Source organism: Ictalurus punctatus, chromosome 27, assembly GCF_001660625.3.
Source record: "Ictalurus punctatus breed USDA103 chromosome 27, Coco_2.0, whole genome shotgun sequence".
Classification (NCBI taxonomy): Eukaryota; Metazoa; Chordata; class Actinopteri; order Siluriformes; family Ictaluridae; genus Ictalurus; species Ictalurus punctatus.
Window position 1 is genome coordinate 5,874,310 of NC_030442.2, and position 18,629 is coordinate 5,892,938.

At 41.2% G+C, this 18,629-nt stretch overlaps 1 protein-coding gene across 2 annotated transcripts in view; it reads left to right on the plus strand.

Moving 5' to 3' along the window:
• Nucleotides 1-4,645: 4,645 nt before the first annotated feature.
• dgkza (diacylglycerol kinase, zeta a) overlaps nucleotides 4,646-18,629 on the plus strand; it is a 177,340-nt gene continuing 163,356 nt past the window's right edge. For both annotated transcript variants that reach the window (XM_053676609.1, XM_053676611.1), the window contains exon 1: nucleotides 4,646-5,149. In XM_053676609.1, the coding sequence (XP_053532584.1) occupies nucleotides 4,833-5,149 (317 nt within the window). In that variant the 5' untranslated portion in view covers nucleotides 4,646-4,832. The remainder of the gene's footprint in view (nucleotides 5,150-18,629) is intronic.

Genomic DNA, 18,629 nt, shown 5'->3' on the forward strand with positions numbered 1-18,629 from the left:
ACTAACCAGAACTCAGGGTCGAAATCCGGGATCCTGGAGCTGTTCAGTAAACCATAGGTGTACTTTTTGACTAATTAAAAAAACATTAAACATTGCAATGTATTTGTTTTAGAATATATTTGAACAAATGTCAAATCCAGACAAAGCCACTGAGCATTCCAGCATTAATATTATTGTCATTATTGTCAGACACTGCAGAGACTGCACTTACATTAGCATGATTATGTCGAGAAGACAAATCTTGAGAAAATTCCTGTCCATTCATATATATACATATATATATATATATATACCCTTTTGTTAGTACAAACTTTGTTATAGATTTTAGATTTGATGACTTCTGCATTATCATTAGAAAACTTTAGTTTTCTAGCACAAAATTAAATGTTACAGAAAAATGTTTGTATGTCATTAAAGAAGACAGCGTATTACGTAAGTGACACTTTTCAGACCAAAAGAACACAATGAAGGCTGCTGGGATTTGCTGCAAAAATAAGAAGAAAGTGTGAAAGTCAAAGTCTCCAGAAGAACCGTGTCTGTTTCTGCAAGATGCTCCATAAACTTACAGATCATTTCCTTATGAAAGTGCACTAATTGTACCGGAGACTACTACTTTTATCTCAATTTTTTTATCACACCAAATATTGACTTTGTTTCATTTACTACTGTTTACTGCTCTTTACGGTATTTTGTTTTTAAATGTAGAAACATTTCATTTCCTTATTTTGAAGGCATCTTTGCTCTGCAGCATTTCTTTGCATGTGCCTAAACCTTTTGTCTTTTTGTATATGTATATATACATACACACACACACACACACACACACACACACACACACACACACACACACACACACACATATTATATATATATATATATATATATATATATATTTATATAAGTACATATTAAACATTTATCCAACAAAAACTTAAAGGGGCTGGCTCAAAGAGTTGCATTACGAAGCACATAGTAAGGTGCAGAACAAATTAGTTTTACTGAAGCCCAAACCTAGTCCTGGAGAAGATTCACATATTAAAATCAACATACATGCAGTAGACAGTAATGGGAGCACAAGCAACCCTGGCACACATGGCTACACCAGGGCTCTGAACATGAACCCGCTTAGCCGCTTAGGATCGCGGGGTGCCTGGAGCCTATCCCAGGGAATTTGGAGGGGGACACCCTGGACGGTGCCATCGCAGGGTTGGCACACACACTCACATGCCCATTCACACACAATGGACAATTTATGGATGCCTATAATGCATGTTTCTGGACTGGGGGAGGAAACCGCAGTAACCGGAGGAAACCCCTGAAGCACAGGGAGAAAATGCAAACTCTGTGCACACAGGGCAGAGGCAAGAATTGAACCCCCAACCCTGAAGGTGCTAACCACTAAGCCACCCTGTGCCTCAATATCAGCAAAGTGGTTACTCTTAGTCTCTATATCTGCATCTTTATAACTAACTATAATAATAATAATAATAATAATAATAATAATAATAATAATAATAATAATAATGATAATAGTTAAAGACAGATTGTGCTTATTGGCTTTCCAGCATACACGCATTCATACTCACTCCATTTAAACTTTAAACAAAGTCAGTCATGTCAGCATTTTGATACTCACAAAATGCTGCATTACTGAAAGCTATTTCAGCCTACTGGATGTGTTGATGTATTATCGTGTGTGTGTTGCGGTATTGATGTGCCTAGTTGTGTAAGCTAGGTCAGAGCATGTGTGAAATCCAAGACCTCTGAGTCAGACGCTTCAGGCACTCAAGAGATCGATCAATGATCTATCTTTCTAGGGTCATAAAAGATAGAACAGATCTGCACTGCATATTTTCAAGTTTCACTTTTTTTCTTACATCAGACACCTTCGTCCACCTGTAATGGTTTACAAGAAGAAGGTACACGCTGTTTAAAGATAGTAAGTCAACTTCCCGTGACTAGAATAAACCCAGGTGATGAAGTGAAAGTGAAAGAACATATTAGCATTTTACAGATAAGGTTACAGTATACTCATGAACAACACTGACAAACAACTACTTAATGACATACAAAATGCATCTTTCAATGCAGCAAACAAAAATAGTTTCAAACAGGACTCCTCATATTCTCATTATAATAAGCCGTAGTACAGTATGTTAAAGCTACAGACATATACTCACTGTCACACAGCTGGCAAAACTTGTTCTCTGTACTATCTGATATTCACTCTGTTCCGCCGTCAGTTGCCCTGCTACAGATCATTGCCACACAATGTCATGTGCAGGCTTGCAGAACACAACCAAAAAACGGCTGTAGATATGATGCAGTATCCAGGTGTATAGTATTTTACTCAAGTTTTTAATATAATACTTAAGTACTTCCTTTTTCATACAACAGTAAAAAATCTGAGCTTCCCATACAACACTGCAATACTGAGATATCAGTACATTAGAGAAATACCAAGACTGCAATAAAACAGTACCATAACAATACCTAGCTTTCAGTGTAATACTGAAATACCGAGCTTTCAATACAATGGCCAAACATTTTCATTTTCAACAACAGATCAAAGAAAACATGTATTTAACCCTTGTGCATAAATTGAAAAAAAAGTTACACATAGGTCCATAGAGGACAAAAATGTCCATGTCCAAAAACTGTCATAGATATATTATATATTAATTTTTTTTTTCCACTTTCATTGACTTCGATTTTTTTTTTACCAGCATCAGTTCTGATCATAATTATCAAACAATCATTCATTTTCAGAATTTTAACCCTTTAAACACCAGGGTCTGGACATAATGCAAAAATCTTCAAAGTTCAGGAACCTTTTTTGACTTTTATACATGGGGTAGGATTTGTGATTTCCAGTAAAATATCATTTCTTTCTTCCAAACTGTTTTCAGTTCACACATACAAACCACAACTCTGATATCCATATAAACACACCCACACAATTATAGCTGCATCAGGGGCAGTTGTAGCTCAGTGGTTAAGACTGAAGGTGGTGTGTTAAAATCCCAGAACTTCCAAGCTGCCACTGTTGGCCCTTGAGCAAGGCCCTTAACACTCAAGTGCTCAGAAGTATAAATGAGATAAATGTAAGTCACTCTGGGTAAGGGTGTCTGCCAAATGCTCTAAATGTAAATGTAAATTTAATCAGTCGGTCTGCAGCACTCTATAATACAGCAGAATAGAAAAAAGGAAAAGCATGTATTTTCTCCCAGAGGCTAAACCGGAGAAAATAGCACACATTTCAGAATTTTTTTTTTTTTTTAATGTTTTGAAACCTTGTCAACAAAATAAAAGCCTATTAACACAGAATGCATGATTTTATGCTTAAATGTCACTGGGATTAAATATTTCAGTTTGAATGGGTTTCAGTGGGGACATTTTTGTTCTTAAGGTCCTGAGTGTACCTATTTTGTGTACCTAGTTTAAAATAGATTTATGAAAGCCAATGAGGGTGAAATATTAAAATTCCAATAAAAAGACACACCTTTTGCTAAATTTATGCTGTTTGCATTAACACAGACAAAATGATTAAAAAAAATGAAAAAGACAAAAATGTCCATAAGGGTTAAGCATTCAAAAAATTGTCTGAAACCCATTTCAGGCAACAAGCTCCTTTTTTTATTAATTTTTTTTTTTTTTACAAGGTGTGTTTGTTGGCAGTGGTGGCATTTTGCTCTTAAATGAGTAACCGAGTTGAAAGTAACAGGGTTGAGGTTTTTTGTTTTACGCACAGAATTAGCAAGTACACAAAATATGTTTAACTAACATCCATGCTAAGGGCATGAAGTCATTAAGGACTTTCTAATGAGTTGCCTAAAATGCATTTACTTGAATCATTTACTTTCGGTCTGTAGGTTGGGCCGCAGCGTCGTACATTCAAAGTGACCTCATAAGAAAATATCATAATGTCACTGAAAACATTGAGCATGTGATGGTAAATGGAATTTGGAACTTGAATTCCCACCTCTGCCCTGTGTGTGTGGAGTTCCCGTGTTCTCTCCGTGCTTCAGGGGTTTCCTCCCCTATTCCAAAGACATGCGCTGTAGGCCGATTGGCATCACTAAATTGTCCGTAGTGTGTGAATGTGTATGTGATTGTGCCCTGTGATGTGCAACCCTTCCAGGGTGTCTGGCACCTGGGATACGCTCCAGGCTCCCCACGACCCTGTGCAGGATAAGCAGAATCCAGAAAATGGATGGATGGAATTAACTAATAATGAACTATTATGTCAAGGTAAATGTAGGTATAATTGGCTCGGACAGGCAAACATGCTGTTACATATCCCAGTCATGGAATCGCCCAACTTAATAAAGCTTAATGAAAAACTGACCTTTAAATACAAAACAAAATATTCAGATTTCAATACAATATTATACCAAACATTAAACACTATACTGCAAAGTAAAAGCCTGAAGTTATTTTTGAGGTATAATTAGCCACAAGTCTAACATTTAAGTTGTTTTCCAGACGGTTCCACAGGTTTTGTTTGAGGTGTTTACAGTACTGTATAACTGCTTTGCGTGTTGAGTAAGCAGGCAGGTGAGAGCTGGGCCAGAACAGGGCGGGGCAACAGAGATGCCCGCTGGTGATTGGCTGACTGGCTAGAGATTACGTGGTAGGCGGGGTCTTGGAGCGAAGTCGTGCGTGGCGGGCTTGTATTAGCCAAATTCAACTGAAGAAGACGTCTAAACCGGGAGAACTATCAGTAAACTGTCGAAGTAAATCAAACGCGCTGTCAGAAAGCGCCCACTTAGCTTCGAGTTTCCACTGTGCTACTTTCTGTCGCTAATTAAAAGCACCTGGACAGAGTTGGTATGGCAGAAGCAAGCGACTGGAGCCGAGCTGCTTCGTCCCGGGCGGCAGCAGCGGCAGCGGCAGCGGCGGCGGCGGCGGCGGCTCCTCCTCCACCACCTCCTCCTCCTCCTCGCAGCCCCGCGGACTCGGTAGTGGTGGTGATGGCGCCCGCACTTGAGGACGTGGTCGAGGAAGAAGACGTGTTTCTGACCCAAGACTCCCCTCTAAAGAGCCGCACAGAAGCGGCTAGAGTGCAGGTAGACGGGCTGTCGTCTCCGGTGAAGCAGCTGGAGAGCGAGTTCCTTCCTCTGACCATCCGCAAACAGGTGTCTTACAGGTGAGCGAGACTGGCAGCACACTGCGTCCTCGCGGACTAAACAGTGTGCAGGTGTCAGGCACGAGCGCCTCGAAAAGCACGTGCTAGATAGTATGCAAGAATAGTACGCATCATCCCTGTGTGTTCGAGTAGCCCAGGAAATAGTATGGCAGGTGTTGGCTGCATGAAGCCTGCGGGATAAAGTACTAAACAGCATGGCTTTGTCAGTGTTGGCAGATGCTACTGAGGTGTACAGTGTTGCGCTAATTGTAATAGGATGTAAATGCTCAGTGTCAGAGTAAACATTTTTACACCCCTACTTACATTATACAAGACCCTGGAATGATCCTCACCCCCCTCTCGTGAACTATTTCAGCATACACTTCAGTACATTAGTGATCTAGTATTAGATTTTGGATGTACACTTTAGTAATGGAGTGCCCTACAATTTAAAAAATAAATGTATTTATTTATATATATATATATATATACAAAATAAATATACATTTTTGAAAAGATTTCGAACACCACTACAAGCCACGTGATCTTACAATATATTGAGTGTTTGATGGGGTTATCCTTACCATATTTGTGAACGAAAGCTGGCAACACGTATTGTACTGTCAAAAGTGCATTCATTTCACTAAATAACATGCTGGAGAGTTAATGAAAATAAAACCCTTTTTTCAGTATGTTCGTTCAGCTTAAGGTGCGCTGCAAAAGCACTTGGGGTCTGCTCCTAAGCCTTTCTGTGGTAAGGAAAAACCCTGTGTACAGTGTTCAAGCTTTATCCCTGATCTGTAATCACGCCTTTAGTTTGTGGCACAGTGATAAAAACACAGGCGTTAGGAAAAAAAGCACCCAGTAGATGCTTGTGAAAAGTGTGCACTATTTAGTATGTTTATTGACTTGATGGATATTTTATCAGAAGTTTTCAGCAGTAAGCAAGAACGCTGGAGCAACGATGTGCTTAAAAGGTGGGGTTGACTAAAAAGTGTGTGTTCCGTGCCACAGTATAAACAGCTCGAAATTATTATGATTATCGAACACACATACATACATACATACATACATACATACATACATACATACATACATACATAAAAAATAGAATGCACACACCCCTCCACCATCACCACTAGATTTGACCTGAAGGTGCATATATGTGTATACTGATGCACAAGAGAAAACAAATATTTATATGGTTTGCATAATATATATTATATTGTGTATAGCCAGGGCTTGAAATGAACTGTCACCACTGGCTGTTGCCAGGTGTTACGTTCAGTAGCCAGTAGTTCACTACTCATATCTTTGTCACCACAAGTGTAACCATGCACATCTTACATTCAGGAAATGAATTGTCAAAAGATTTATTGTATTCTGTGCTGATGGAATAAACATACAACAAAACAACACGTTACTCCAAGGACACCGCTAAATTCCTGCTAAAGTGAAAGTTTGATAACAATTCAGATGACCTTTTCATTTCCATAACAGTGGCAGTTGTGACCGAATATTATCTCATTACCTGGATCATATCAAAGCTTAGGTTAGTCATGCAGAGTCATACGTGATCTCTAATGAGGACACACATCAGTTAGAGTTTTCCAAAAGCTTGACAGTGCATTATGGAGAAAAGAAGCACAAACATCACTTTCCCTTTAACCCTGCCCCAATTTCATTGAGGCTCTGTTTAATGTCCAGAGGAGTGACATGGTGTCAAGCATCAGAAATGTTCACAATGCAGAACATAACTGGTTCAGAACAAACAGCCCATTAACTGGTGTCTGCTTTGGCTGCTTTTCAACCCTTCTGGATTGCATCCGTGGTACCAAACATTTGGATAATGTTAAGTGCACTTTTTTTTTAAGTCTCGCCCATGCTTTAAGTTCAACCTTGAGGAGGCTTTGGGTTGGATTAAAAATTTACAACCAAGTTCGTTGCCCACATCTTTCTCACCTAGCCGTAAGCCAAACATCCTCACTAGCGTCTCTGTACACGTATTCTTCTTACAGCCCCTTGCAATCTAAGGAAGTGTTCTATTTCTTTTTCCTCATTGCACACACTGCTGCCAATTCAGGGTTTATTTGACCAGATCTTTTAACACCAAATATGCATATGTCTACTCATTTGGCACAATGCCAGATCTTTGGGTGTCACCCGATACTGACAACTGGTCTGATACTGACATACCTTTTGGAGACTCTGTAAGCATTTGTTACAGGGTTGTGTAAAACCTTAGCAGACCTTTAAGACATGATGTGGTCTATGTTCATGTATAAGATCAGTGTTTCAGTCAAAATCAATGAATAATACTAGAATGCATGCAGCTAACCAGTATTGGCTCTGATACCCCAATCCATTACATAACATATACTGTAGAAATCACCATTTGCATGTGTGATTATGAGATCAAGGGAATGAACAAGTTCCATGAGATACAGTTGCAATCAAAATTATTCAATCCCTTCCCGGCAAGAATCTTTAGTACTTAGTAGAGCACCTTTTGCTGTTATGACCTCCTGCAAACGAGATGCAGAGCCAGACACCAGCTTCTGGCAGCATTCCTGAGGAATCTTATCCCATTCCTCATGAGCAATGGCCTCCAGTTCAGTAATATTCTTGGGTTTGCGTGCTGCAACCGCCTTCTTCAAATCCCCCCAGAGATTTTCTATGGGGTTCAAGTCAGGTGACTGTGATGGCCCTGTAGAATCTTCCAGGACTTCTTCTGCAATCAAGCCTTGGTGGAATTTGATGTATGCTTGGGATCATTGTCCTGTTGGAATGTCGATCATACCTGTAGTCACCCCCCCCATTTTTTATTTTAAAATAAAATCCACAAACTGAGTACTGAGTGTTACAAATATAAACACTCTTATATAAAACTTAACAAATTAACTTTACATTAACACAACCGTTTGTCCAATTATATATAAAAAAATAAAATCTCAATTTCGCTGCACCTTGTGGTTTCTGTTACTCACTGCCTTTAGATGTATTGTTTTACTTGTGTTTACTTTGATCATACCTTTTTAATTAGACATTACAGATATTACTCGCTACATTACAATTCAGGTCACTGTGTATCATCATGTCTACACTGCGAGTGTGGGGCAACGTGACTTCATTACTAATAGATCACTTCCATATATAATAAGCAACAGAATTTACACTGCAAGTGCACAAATACAGCATACAATGATAAACTGGAATTAAACTAAATCTTTTAAGAAACTCGCACCACTTTCCCCAACCCCTTGCACACAGTGGAGCATTTTGGACATAAACATGTTTGTGCTCGTGCATCATTGTCGTGCTACATAAACTCCACTTTGTAATGTTTACAGGTTACACTCTTCTCCACGGCATTTAATATAAAAAAAAAATAAAAATCCCCCCTGCCTTACGCATCTGTCTGATGGTGACTGAGGTCATGTTGGGAATAAAAGGTAATGTTGACACAAACAGTAAACAAGAAATGTATTTTCGTTGACTCTGGGTGTCTGCTAAAGCTAGCAGTGTCGCATTACATGCGTTTGACATCATGTGCCATTGTCTAGGAAGTGGCTTATACTTTCGGTTAGTAAAAAAATTGCTCGTGTTCCAGACACCTTTGAGATGATATTACTTTTCTGATTCATACACTAGAGTAGTGTACATAGTGCATAGTGTAAGTGTGTAGTACGTCATTTCGGATGCAACTTTAGTATTTACTCTCCAATGCGTGTTTTCTAAACAGAAGTAATGTAACGAATAAACGTGTCCTGTGCCACGCAGACCAACTAATCAATAATGATATTCATTGACAACGATTTTTAGAATCGATTATTATCGATTAGTTGTTGCAGCTCTGGTGTCAGAATGTAGGTTATTCTCCCATGCAGTGCGCACACTTTCTGTCCACCACCATGTAGAAACTATGTTTACAGCACCATGGACGGACACATATATTGGGTGCTATTCTCTTGGAGGCGGTCTACCTATATAGTCTTAAACACAGATCAGTCCACTGAGGTTAAATAAGGAAAGATTTTATTTTGCGATAAGCCTATATTATACGCTTTTTGCAGAATGTGAAGAAACGATCTCTGTCTCGGTCTTCCCATGTGTGCTTTATGTAATTATGACTAGGTACTCTAAGCAGTTCGCAGCACTGGGAGGGAGCATCTGTGTGTGTTTCGTGATTCCGAGTACACGATGCCATGCTTTGAGTACGTCTTATGTAACCGGATGAGAGGGACGCGGGGTGATCCTGGACTTTTTCACCATACAAATATGCAAAGGTTAAGATTGACCCAGCGCCAGCGTCTGTGTCGGTCTGTGCCTCTCCATGCCCACTCAAAACCTGGTAGAGCGGCCGAGAGCAGAAGGTGGGCATTCAGGAGAGCACAATGCCCTGTACTGGTGTCAAACTTCCTGCTGATTCACTTACTACAGCCACAGATGAGTCATTGAAAGAGAGAAGGAAAGAACAACAGAGAGTGAAGGGGGAGGAAATTGGCCAGAGACGGATTGAAAGGCAAATTCCAGGAACAAATTCTGGGGAAAAAATCAATACACAATTTAGAGGAGCAGTGAAAAAAAGGTCACTCTCCTGCTCTTGATGTGAGAAACCACCAGAAGTGACACAAAATCAAATAATGACATAATGTCCATCCTGCTAATAACTGAACAGGAGTCAATTAGTAGAACACAATGTATAAAACACACCAGCTATCACTCAGCAACTGCGAAACCATTAGTCAGAAGCACAGCGATATAAACATGAGATGTAGAAATGAGATCCAGTGTGTTTGCTCCTCTCATGCTGCATTTTAATATAGTGAGATTTTTCCAGTCTAATTTTAGTAGGCATGTGCCAATATAAACATTTCATGTCTTCATTGCTGGTTTATGACGCTACCACAGTCTCCGGTGTTCCACTCATCATAGGGCTGTGTGATAGTAACTAGGGCTGCAACAACTAATCAATTAAAATCCATAATAATCGATAATTAAAATAATGGACAACGAATTTCATTATGGATTAGTTGCGTCTGTAACGCCTCCCCCCCTTATGTCACAATGGTGAAAAACGCATTTCTATGAATAAAGCAGAGTGGGCTGCTGTGGGAAAAGTGCACGTTCCAGTTTGTCTAAAATCATGAGTGTTTTATGTTAAGTGCTTCAAACAAACTCGTAAGTATATTAGCGTGGCTTGTCGTGTCAGATGCTGCGACAGATGCGTGTGCCGTTTAATGTGTTCCAGACATGTTTTCTTCAGCGCAGAAATGACATTTTTACCTTTATATCCTTATCTGTAAATGTTAGTCATGCCAGTATTTCCATTTTACATAAAGACTCGTCCTGACTGCAAGCGAGTCTCCGTTAAACTTCACTGAATGAGTGTCAATCACCAGCGCACAATAGAAAGGAAGTGCTATAACTCTGACTAAAATATTCATTTTGATCAAATATGTTGTTTGATTCTATTTTTAGAAACAAAAGTAATGGTGTTTTTTGAGAGCAGTAACTGTAACGGGGTTATAACACGCAAGTGTATATAATGTATGAAGTGTCATACATTTACAGGATAAAGTAACGTTACTGTGTTCAGATGAGTGAATGTGTGTGCTACTGCAGAACATTCAGCCTCTTACCAGTTAACACTTAGTTTGTGCTTTTGTTTGTGTTTTTTTTTTTTTTAGCATTTTAATATAGTGATTCAACTTCTGCTTTAAAGCTTATGGACAACCGGTTGTTTTTTTTCTTCAAAATAATGTCGTAATATTTTAAAAAAAAATCCTTTGTATGACGTATGGCATAGCCCACACAGATACATTAAATAGCTTTTTCATAACCTTGAATTTGCACAATGTTTTTAAGGACATCGGGCAGAATGTGAAATAACGTTTTTTTCGAAAAAAATACAGAAAATAAAAATGGACCTTTCAACCCAACTAATCGATCAATCGAAGAAATAATCGACCGATTAATTGACGATCAAAATAAGCGTTAGTTGCAGTTAGTTAGTTAGTTAGTTCCGTCCGCGCAGCGGGGCGCATCGGGCAACAAGCATTCGCCAGCGGGCTCGGTCGGAAGCGTCGATTTCCACATCTTCCCACTTGACATCGAGCGCTCGTAGATCTTCCATGAATGTTCGTCGCCAAGTATTCCGCGGCCGCCCTACTCTTCTCTTCCCCCGTGGCGGCGTCCAGCGCAGCGCGATCTTTGCGTGGCGGTGGTCAGACATCCGTAGAATGTGTCCTGCAAAGCGCATTCTTCGCTCTACGACCATTTCTGCCAGGCTGCGGGAGTTTGTTCTTCTTAGAATTTCTTCGTTTGAAATACGATCATGGTATGATACACCGAGTATTCTTCTCAGGCATCGTTGTTGAAACACATTCAGCTTGTGGATGACTGCCCTCGAGTTCTTCCAAGTTTCAGATGCATAGATGGCGGTTGGGATGATGATGCTATTAAACAGGCGAAGTTTGCTGTTGGTGTGGATAGTTCGCCTAGCCCAAATCGGTTGTAGCTGTTGGAAGACTGCAAATGCTCTGCCGATTCTGCGATTGACATCCATGTTAGTCCCACCATCCGCAGCCACAATGCTGCCAAGGTAGGTGAACTGTTTGACTTCTTTGATCAGCTGGTTGCTCACCGTGATCCGCACCGGTGTCATCCGGCCGACGGCCATGACGTTGGTCTTGTCAGTGCTGATCCGTAACCCAACTTTGGCTGCTTCGTGCTCCAGGCTAGTGGTCATCTCCTGTAAGACTTTCCCATTCTGCGCCAATAGCACAATATCGTCGGCGAATTCCAGGTCGGTCAGGTGTCCCTGGCCTGTCCACGGAATTCCAGACGCTGGCTGTGTTAGTGCTCGTCGCATGACGAAGTCCATCATCATGAGGAAAAAGAATGGTGAAAGAATGCAGCCCTGTCTGACTCCAGTCTCGATGGTGAAAAAGGCAGTATGACCTGTGTCCGTCCGGATGCAACAGCTAGAATCCTGATATAAGTTCTGGAAAATGGCGATAAACCGCTGTGGAATGCCATATAGCCGTGCGATGTTCCAAAGCGATTTCCGGTGGACGCTGTCAAACGCTTTCTTAAAGTCTATAAAGTTGACCAAGAGCGGTTTCTGATATTCGGAGCTTTGTTCAATGATGTTTCGAAGAGCAAAGATTTGTTCAGTGCACGACCGACCGCTTCTAAACCCGGCCTGTTCGTCCCGTAGAGCCTGATCGACTGCTCGCAGTATCCGTTTGAGGAGGACGAGACAAAATACCTTGCCTGGAACAGACAGAAGGGTGATGCCTCTCCAATTGTTACAGTCTGCGAGATTACCTTTCTTAGGTAATTTGACGATGACACCCTGTCTCCAGTCATTTGGGACACGTTCCATGTGCCAGCAGTCATTGAGCAGCGTAGTGAGCACCCGTACAACTTCATCACCACCCGCTTTCAGCATTTCTGCCGAGATTTGGTCAAGACCAGGTGCTTTGTTGTTTTTCAGATGACGAATCGCTGCAGCGACCTCAGCATCCATGATGTCGCTCATGTCCACTTCCAGCTCACAGGGAGGAGGAAAGACTGTAAAGTCGTGCGTGGCTACGGGAGCCGGCTGGTTTAGGGTGTTTTTGAAATGTTCCACCCAACGCGCGTCCTGCTCTTCTTTGCTAACTAGCATCCTGCCGGTTGTATCCCTTATCGGCCCAGTGGAACCGCTTTGGGCCCGAGTGAGATCTCTGACCACACGAAAAAGAGTCCTGCTGTCACCCTGGTCCGCAGCCAGTTGTGCTTCAGTGCCCTTCCGGTCCAGCCAGTCCTTCTTGTCTGCTCGGCAACTCCTCTTGACCCTGCGGTCGAGTTCTTGGTACGCCTGCGATGCTTCATTTCGCTCCTCTTCGGTCTTTGCTTGATCGCGCTGACGTTTCTTGACCCGTCTTTCATCGAGCAACGACCATGTCCGGTCCTGAATCCACTGTTCTCGCTGCGTTCCACGCCGTCGACCAATCGTTCTCTCTGCCGTCTCTATGGCAGCATCCTTGATCTGTGCCCATTGTTCTTCGATGCTGGCCGAGTTGTCAAGAATCTGGAATCGATTAGCGAGTTCAATGTGGAAGTGCTCGGCGTTCACGCGGTCCTTCAATTTCTCGGAGGCAAATGACCGAACGGTGTTGCGTCCGGCCACTCTTTTCAATTTTAGTCGGATTGAAGTCACAAGCAAGTGGTGATCAGATCCGACGTCGGCACCGCGAAAAACCCGTACGTCACGTAAAGCCGAGCGCCACCGTCGATGGATGCATACATAGTCGATTTCATTGTGAGTGGCCCCATCTGGTGACCGCCACGTCTTTTTGTGAATCCGTTTGTGAATGAAATATGTATTCCCGACGCAAAGGTTGTTAAGATTGCATAGGGATAGGAGACGCTCTCCATTATTGCTCGTTACTGCTGCCGATCCATAAGGTCCGATCACGTTTTCCCAGCCCTGCCGGTCGCTACTGAGTTGCGCATTCATGTCGCCAAGGAGGATCTTTATGTCATGGTTGGGGATAACCGCGATTGTGTCTTGCAGCTGGTCGTAGAAGGCGTCCTTCTCTTCATCATCTGCCTCATTTGTCGGTGCGTAGACTTGAATAACAGTAATTTTAGCATGGCGAGACTGAAAACGGGCGGTAATTATGCGATCACTGATCGGTTTCCATCCAACGAGTGCCTGTGCCGCGGTTTTGCTCAGGACCATCCCGACGCCGTGCACGTGATGTTCTTTGGCTCCCGAATACAGGACGATCTTCCCGTCGCTTATCATTTTTCCATTACCCGTCCACCTCATTTCGCTGACACCAAGAAAGTCAAGCCGGTAATTGTCGAATTCGTGCAGAAGCTGCTCCAGTCTCCCACACTGGTACAACGTTCGCACGTTCCAGGTTCCAATTCGTGTGATCGTATTGGCGTCGAGTATCCCATTTTGCATCGGGCACTGGACGACCTTTCGGCTTTGCTCCAGCACCGTCATCAAGGGAGAAACAGGGTCATCGCGCCGGTACTGTTTAGACCGCTGGTTTTTGCTTGTTGTTTCCGTAGCAAGATAGATTTTACGGGATCAGGGTGCTAGCCTGATGCCCAACCCTCCTCCTTTTTCACCCGGGCTTGGGACCGGCGTCGGCGGAGATTGGAGGTTCCACTGAGATAGTTGCAGCCCTACTAGTAACTAAAATTATAAGCACAGTTTCTTTGCTCAAAAGTAAAAGCATGATTATTTATCACAACCATTTAAGAATTGAATTAAATTATTTCTCTTTCACACACACAAATATTTCATATTGTCTGTGTTACTTTAAATGTATGAATATATGAACCTAAATAAAAATTTTAATGCTCGATATGCAAAATTAGACTCTAAATATAGAAATTTTCCACAACAGTAGTAGAAAGTGAAAACATATGAATGGTTGTTGACCAACACAAGTTATTGAATCTATATTAAAAATGCACTTTAAAAATACTATTAAGCACAATCAGGGTTCTAATGAAAAGGTACAAGTGAAGAGGAGGGAATCAAAAGAACTCCACAAATAGCATTTTCAGAATTGCACAGTTTAGGTTATTATTGAACTATTTGAAGTTGCTGAGTGGAAGGCCACCTCTACACACCAACCTCTGGGAAGCTGTTTAAATGCTTGTATAAAAGAAGCTCACAAAATGCAGTACCTGAACTTCATGGCACCTCGTTCAGATGAAATCAAAATATAACCTTTTGGTTGTGCCCGTCATTTGCACAGGATGGGATGGTTTCGCAGCCGGAGGTCCACTGGCTTTTGTAAAAGTTGACATCAGGAATTTTGCTAGTTAACAGGATATTTTAACCCAAGTCCTGAGGTCTCATTTATCATGTGTGCATTGAACCAGTACTAAATTTGTGCGTAAGAACTGGCGGTATGTCCAAAAACATTCTGTGATTTTTGGAGTGGTTTGATTAAAGAAGTAAAATAGGCCTGTCATCTGTAATACCACCTTCCTGACGTCGAAGTCCTGCTTTGCTGTTCTGCACAATGAAAGAATCGTGTGTTCCAGCTTGCCACTTGGCAACGATGTTTAACAACCTCATCAACAGCTCATCACAACTTGCCTGTACCTTAACTGACTTATAGTCTTTTCTGTATACATACGTGAATGTCCGCACAATCTGTTCCCTAAATTACAATTAGAAGTACTGTAATGGTGTGAAAATGTTGTTTTTTCTGCTGTCACATTTGGAAACGTATAAGCGATATGAATGCAGGTGTTTTGTTGGCTTCTCCAATTGTAGGGTGAAGTGCTTTCAGAGATCAGCTAAATCTGCACTGGGCAAACGAAATAGGCTCACTCACAGCAAAGACGTTCCTGTGGAGCCTCAAGATCATTCATTGCATCATACCAATCAATATTTAGTGCCTTTTTGTATGACTTTGTGACATTTCATATGCCACCTGTCTTAACTTTATTAGCCAAAAAAAAACAACAACTGTGAGTACACATAGTTGATAAATGAGGCCCTGATCTCCTCTATCAGAATGTGATAGAAATTGAGAGAATTCTACAAGATAAAAAAAAATCTGCAACAGGATAATGACCCAAAAGACATCTTTACATAAACAAACCAACAAGTGCTTTGCAGTGCCATTCTCAGTCTCTGGATTTAAACCACTACTGAAATTCTCTGATCTGAATCGAAGAGGGCATCCTCATACAGTTGCAGTCATGATTATTCAACCCCCATTGAAAATCAGGTTTATTGTCAAAATGTACAGACTTTCAGCTGTTTGAAATGAACAAATCAAACAAAAGCAATTGAAATAGTTGAACACAATGAATGCTTCAAGTGGTTTCCCCAGATTCAACTGAAAATGCAACTTATAATGACTGTTCCAGTTTTAAAATTATTCAACCCCTTGAACAGAATCCCTCACAACAGCACAGATATGCAAAACAGGTGGTGTCTCCAGCACACCTGATGCAAATAATCAAAGGGTTCATTGGTTGCACCAGGTGTGCTTGAGCTGGAACACGTGAAATACCTGAACTGGCTAGGGTCAGAAAATACATGAAATACCTGGACGGGGCAGAAAAATGAAGCTATCAATGTGTGAAAAATATCTCAAGTGACTGCAAAAGACCTGCAGCAAGACTTGGTGGTAACAGGCACTGAGGTTTCAGTGAGCACAGTAAGGTGCATATTAAACGCAGAAGGTTTCCATGCCAGAACTCCAAGACGTACAACACTACTGACCCAAAAGCACAAGAAAAGTCACACAAAATCATATAAATAAGACACAGAAGTTTTGGGATTCTGTTCTGTGCAGCGATGAAACAAACTTGGAACTTTTCAGCACGGTGGATCAGCGGTATGAAGAAGGAACACTCTGTCCACAGTCAAACATGGTGGTGGCTCGGTGATGCTCTGGGGCTGCTTTTCATCCTCTGGCACTGGAAACCTGCAGCATGTGGAAAGCAAGATGGATTCATTGAAGTATCAGGAAATCCTAGGAGGAAACATCCTGCCATCTGTGTGGAAACTGAAGCTTCGGCATCGATGGACCTTCCAACAGGACAATGATTCCAAGTATACCTCAAATTTCACCAAGGCTTGGTTGTAGAAGAATTCCTGGAAGATTCTACAGGGCCATCACAGTCACCTGACTTGAACCCCATAGAAAATATTTGGTGGGTTTTGAAGAAGGCATGCAAATCCAAGAATATTACTGAACTGGAGGCCATTGCTCATGAGGAATGGGATAAGATTCCTCTGGAACGCTACCAGCAGTGATGTATCTCGTTTGCAGCAGGTCATAACAGCAAAAGGGTGTTCTAATAAGTACTAAAGATGCTTACCATGAAGGGGTTGAATAATTTTTAAACTGGAGAAGTCCTGTCGTGTTGAACTATTTCAATTGATTTTGTTTGATCTGTTCATTGCAAACAGCTGAAAGTCTGTAAAGTTTGACACTAAACCTGATTTGCAATGGGGGCTGAATAATGTTGATTGCAACTGTAAGCCCTCACTAGAAACATACGCATATGAATGTTATATTGAAATGTTCTGCATGGAGGCGAGCTCAAGACCTCTCTACAAGTGTCACCGTGATTGACATTGCAAGACGAGCCTCAGTATTGTCATTCTCTCCAGGGGTGGCTTTGCCAGCTATTATTAGTGGGGTGCCTATAATTTCAAACCTAGTATTTTGCAGACATATGGTTTAATTCAATTCAGACATAATCACAGAGCAGCCTTAGAAAATTTTGGATCTAGATTTTGATCCCTACTGAGCAACCCAGAGGCGACAATGACGGGCAAAAAATTCCCTGGGACAATATGTGGAAGAACCTCGAGAGGAACCAGACTCTAAAGGGAACTTTTTTGTCCTCTTTTAGATGACAGCGGATAGTGGTATTATAAATCATTACAGTATATAGGTGTAGAAGAGTAAAGGCAAACACTAACTGAGCAGATTGTGAATAATAGTCCAGGGATGAGCCCAGATCAGTGTTTATGATTACAGCAGCAGTTCCTAGAAGGTGCGAGTCTTCAGTATCCTGGTGACATTATCCACTCAAGCAAGGGTGAGACTTTAGAATAAACTATTTTTGGGAAGTACAAATCTTTAGGGTATCCATATACGACCAGCCAGAGAAGCAGGAAGTGAGTCACAAGTGCAGAACCTCCAAGCAGAAGTAGAACTTCAGGATGAATCAGGCGGGTCTGGAGGGTGAGAGGAGCCACTGCAGTACAACCATGTCAGGGTCTGGCGCTGGCATCACATCATGCAGCAGAAGGACAAGTACAGCTAGACAGAGAGAGGGAGAGCGCAAGAGAGAGAGGAGAGTTGTCCTAGTAGTAATATTTACGTAATCTTCAAATGGGAGACTGGAGTAAATAATCACTCCAAGGTTTTTCACTGCTGCACATGATGCAACTGACGGGCCATCCAGAATTACTGCATAATCAGAAAGCTCACTTCTAGGCTTGGCTGTATGTTGCCTTCATTCTAATTTTTTTGTTTTTGTCAGAATGAAAAAGGGGGGGAGGGAGGAAAGTTGTTATATAAAAAATTCCTGCCACACTAAAATAGGAAACAAATTCATTTTTTCATAAAATACATTTTTTAAAGAAAAAAATAGACTTGTTTCTACTTGTTGCACCACACAAAAATTAGAAAGCAAATATTCATGTATATGTACAAATATTCTTAAGTTTTTAAGCACTGGAAAATCTTTTATTTTTTAAAATTATGTATTTATTTATTTTTATTAGGGATTGATTAACAGCAGTCTGCAATCTACACTCTTCCAGCTTTTTTGTTGCAATAGTAGAAGTATTTTGTCTTGTTGGAATTAAGTAGGAGGAAGTTACTCAGCAGTAATTGTCTAATGATCTTTACACATTCCTCGATTTTATTAAGCAAGTGTCTGTCATTTGGTTTGCATAGCAAATGTGATGGCTAACTCTAATGTTTACAAATAATTGTAAACT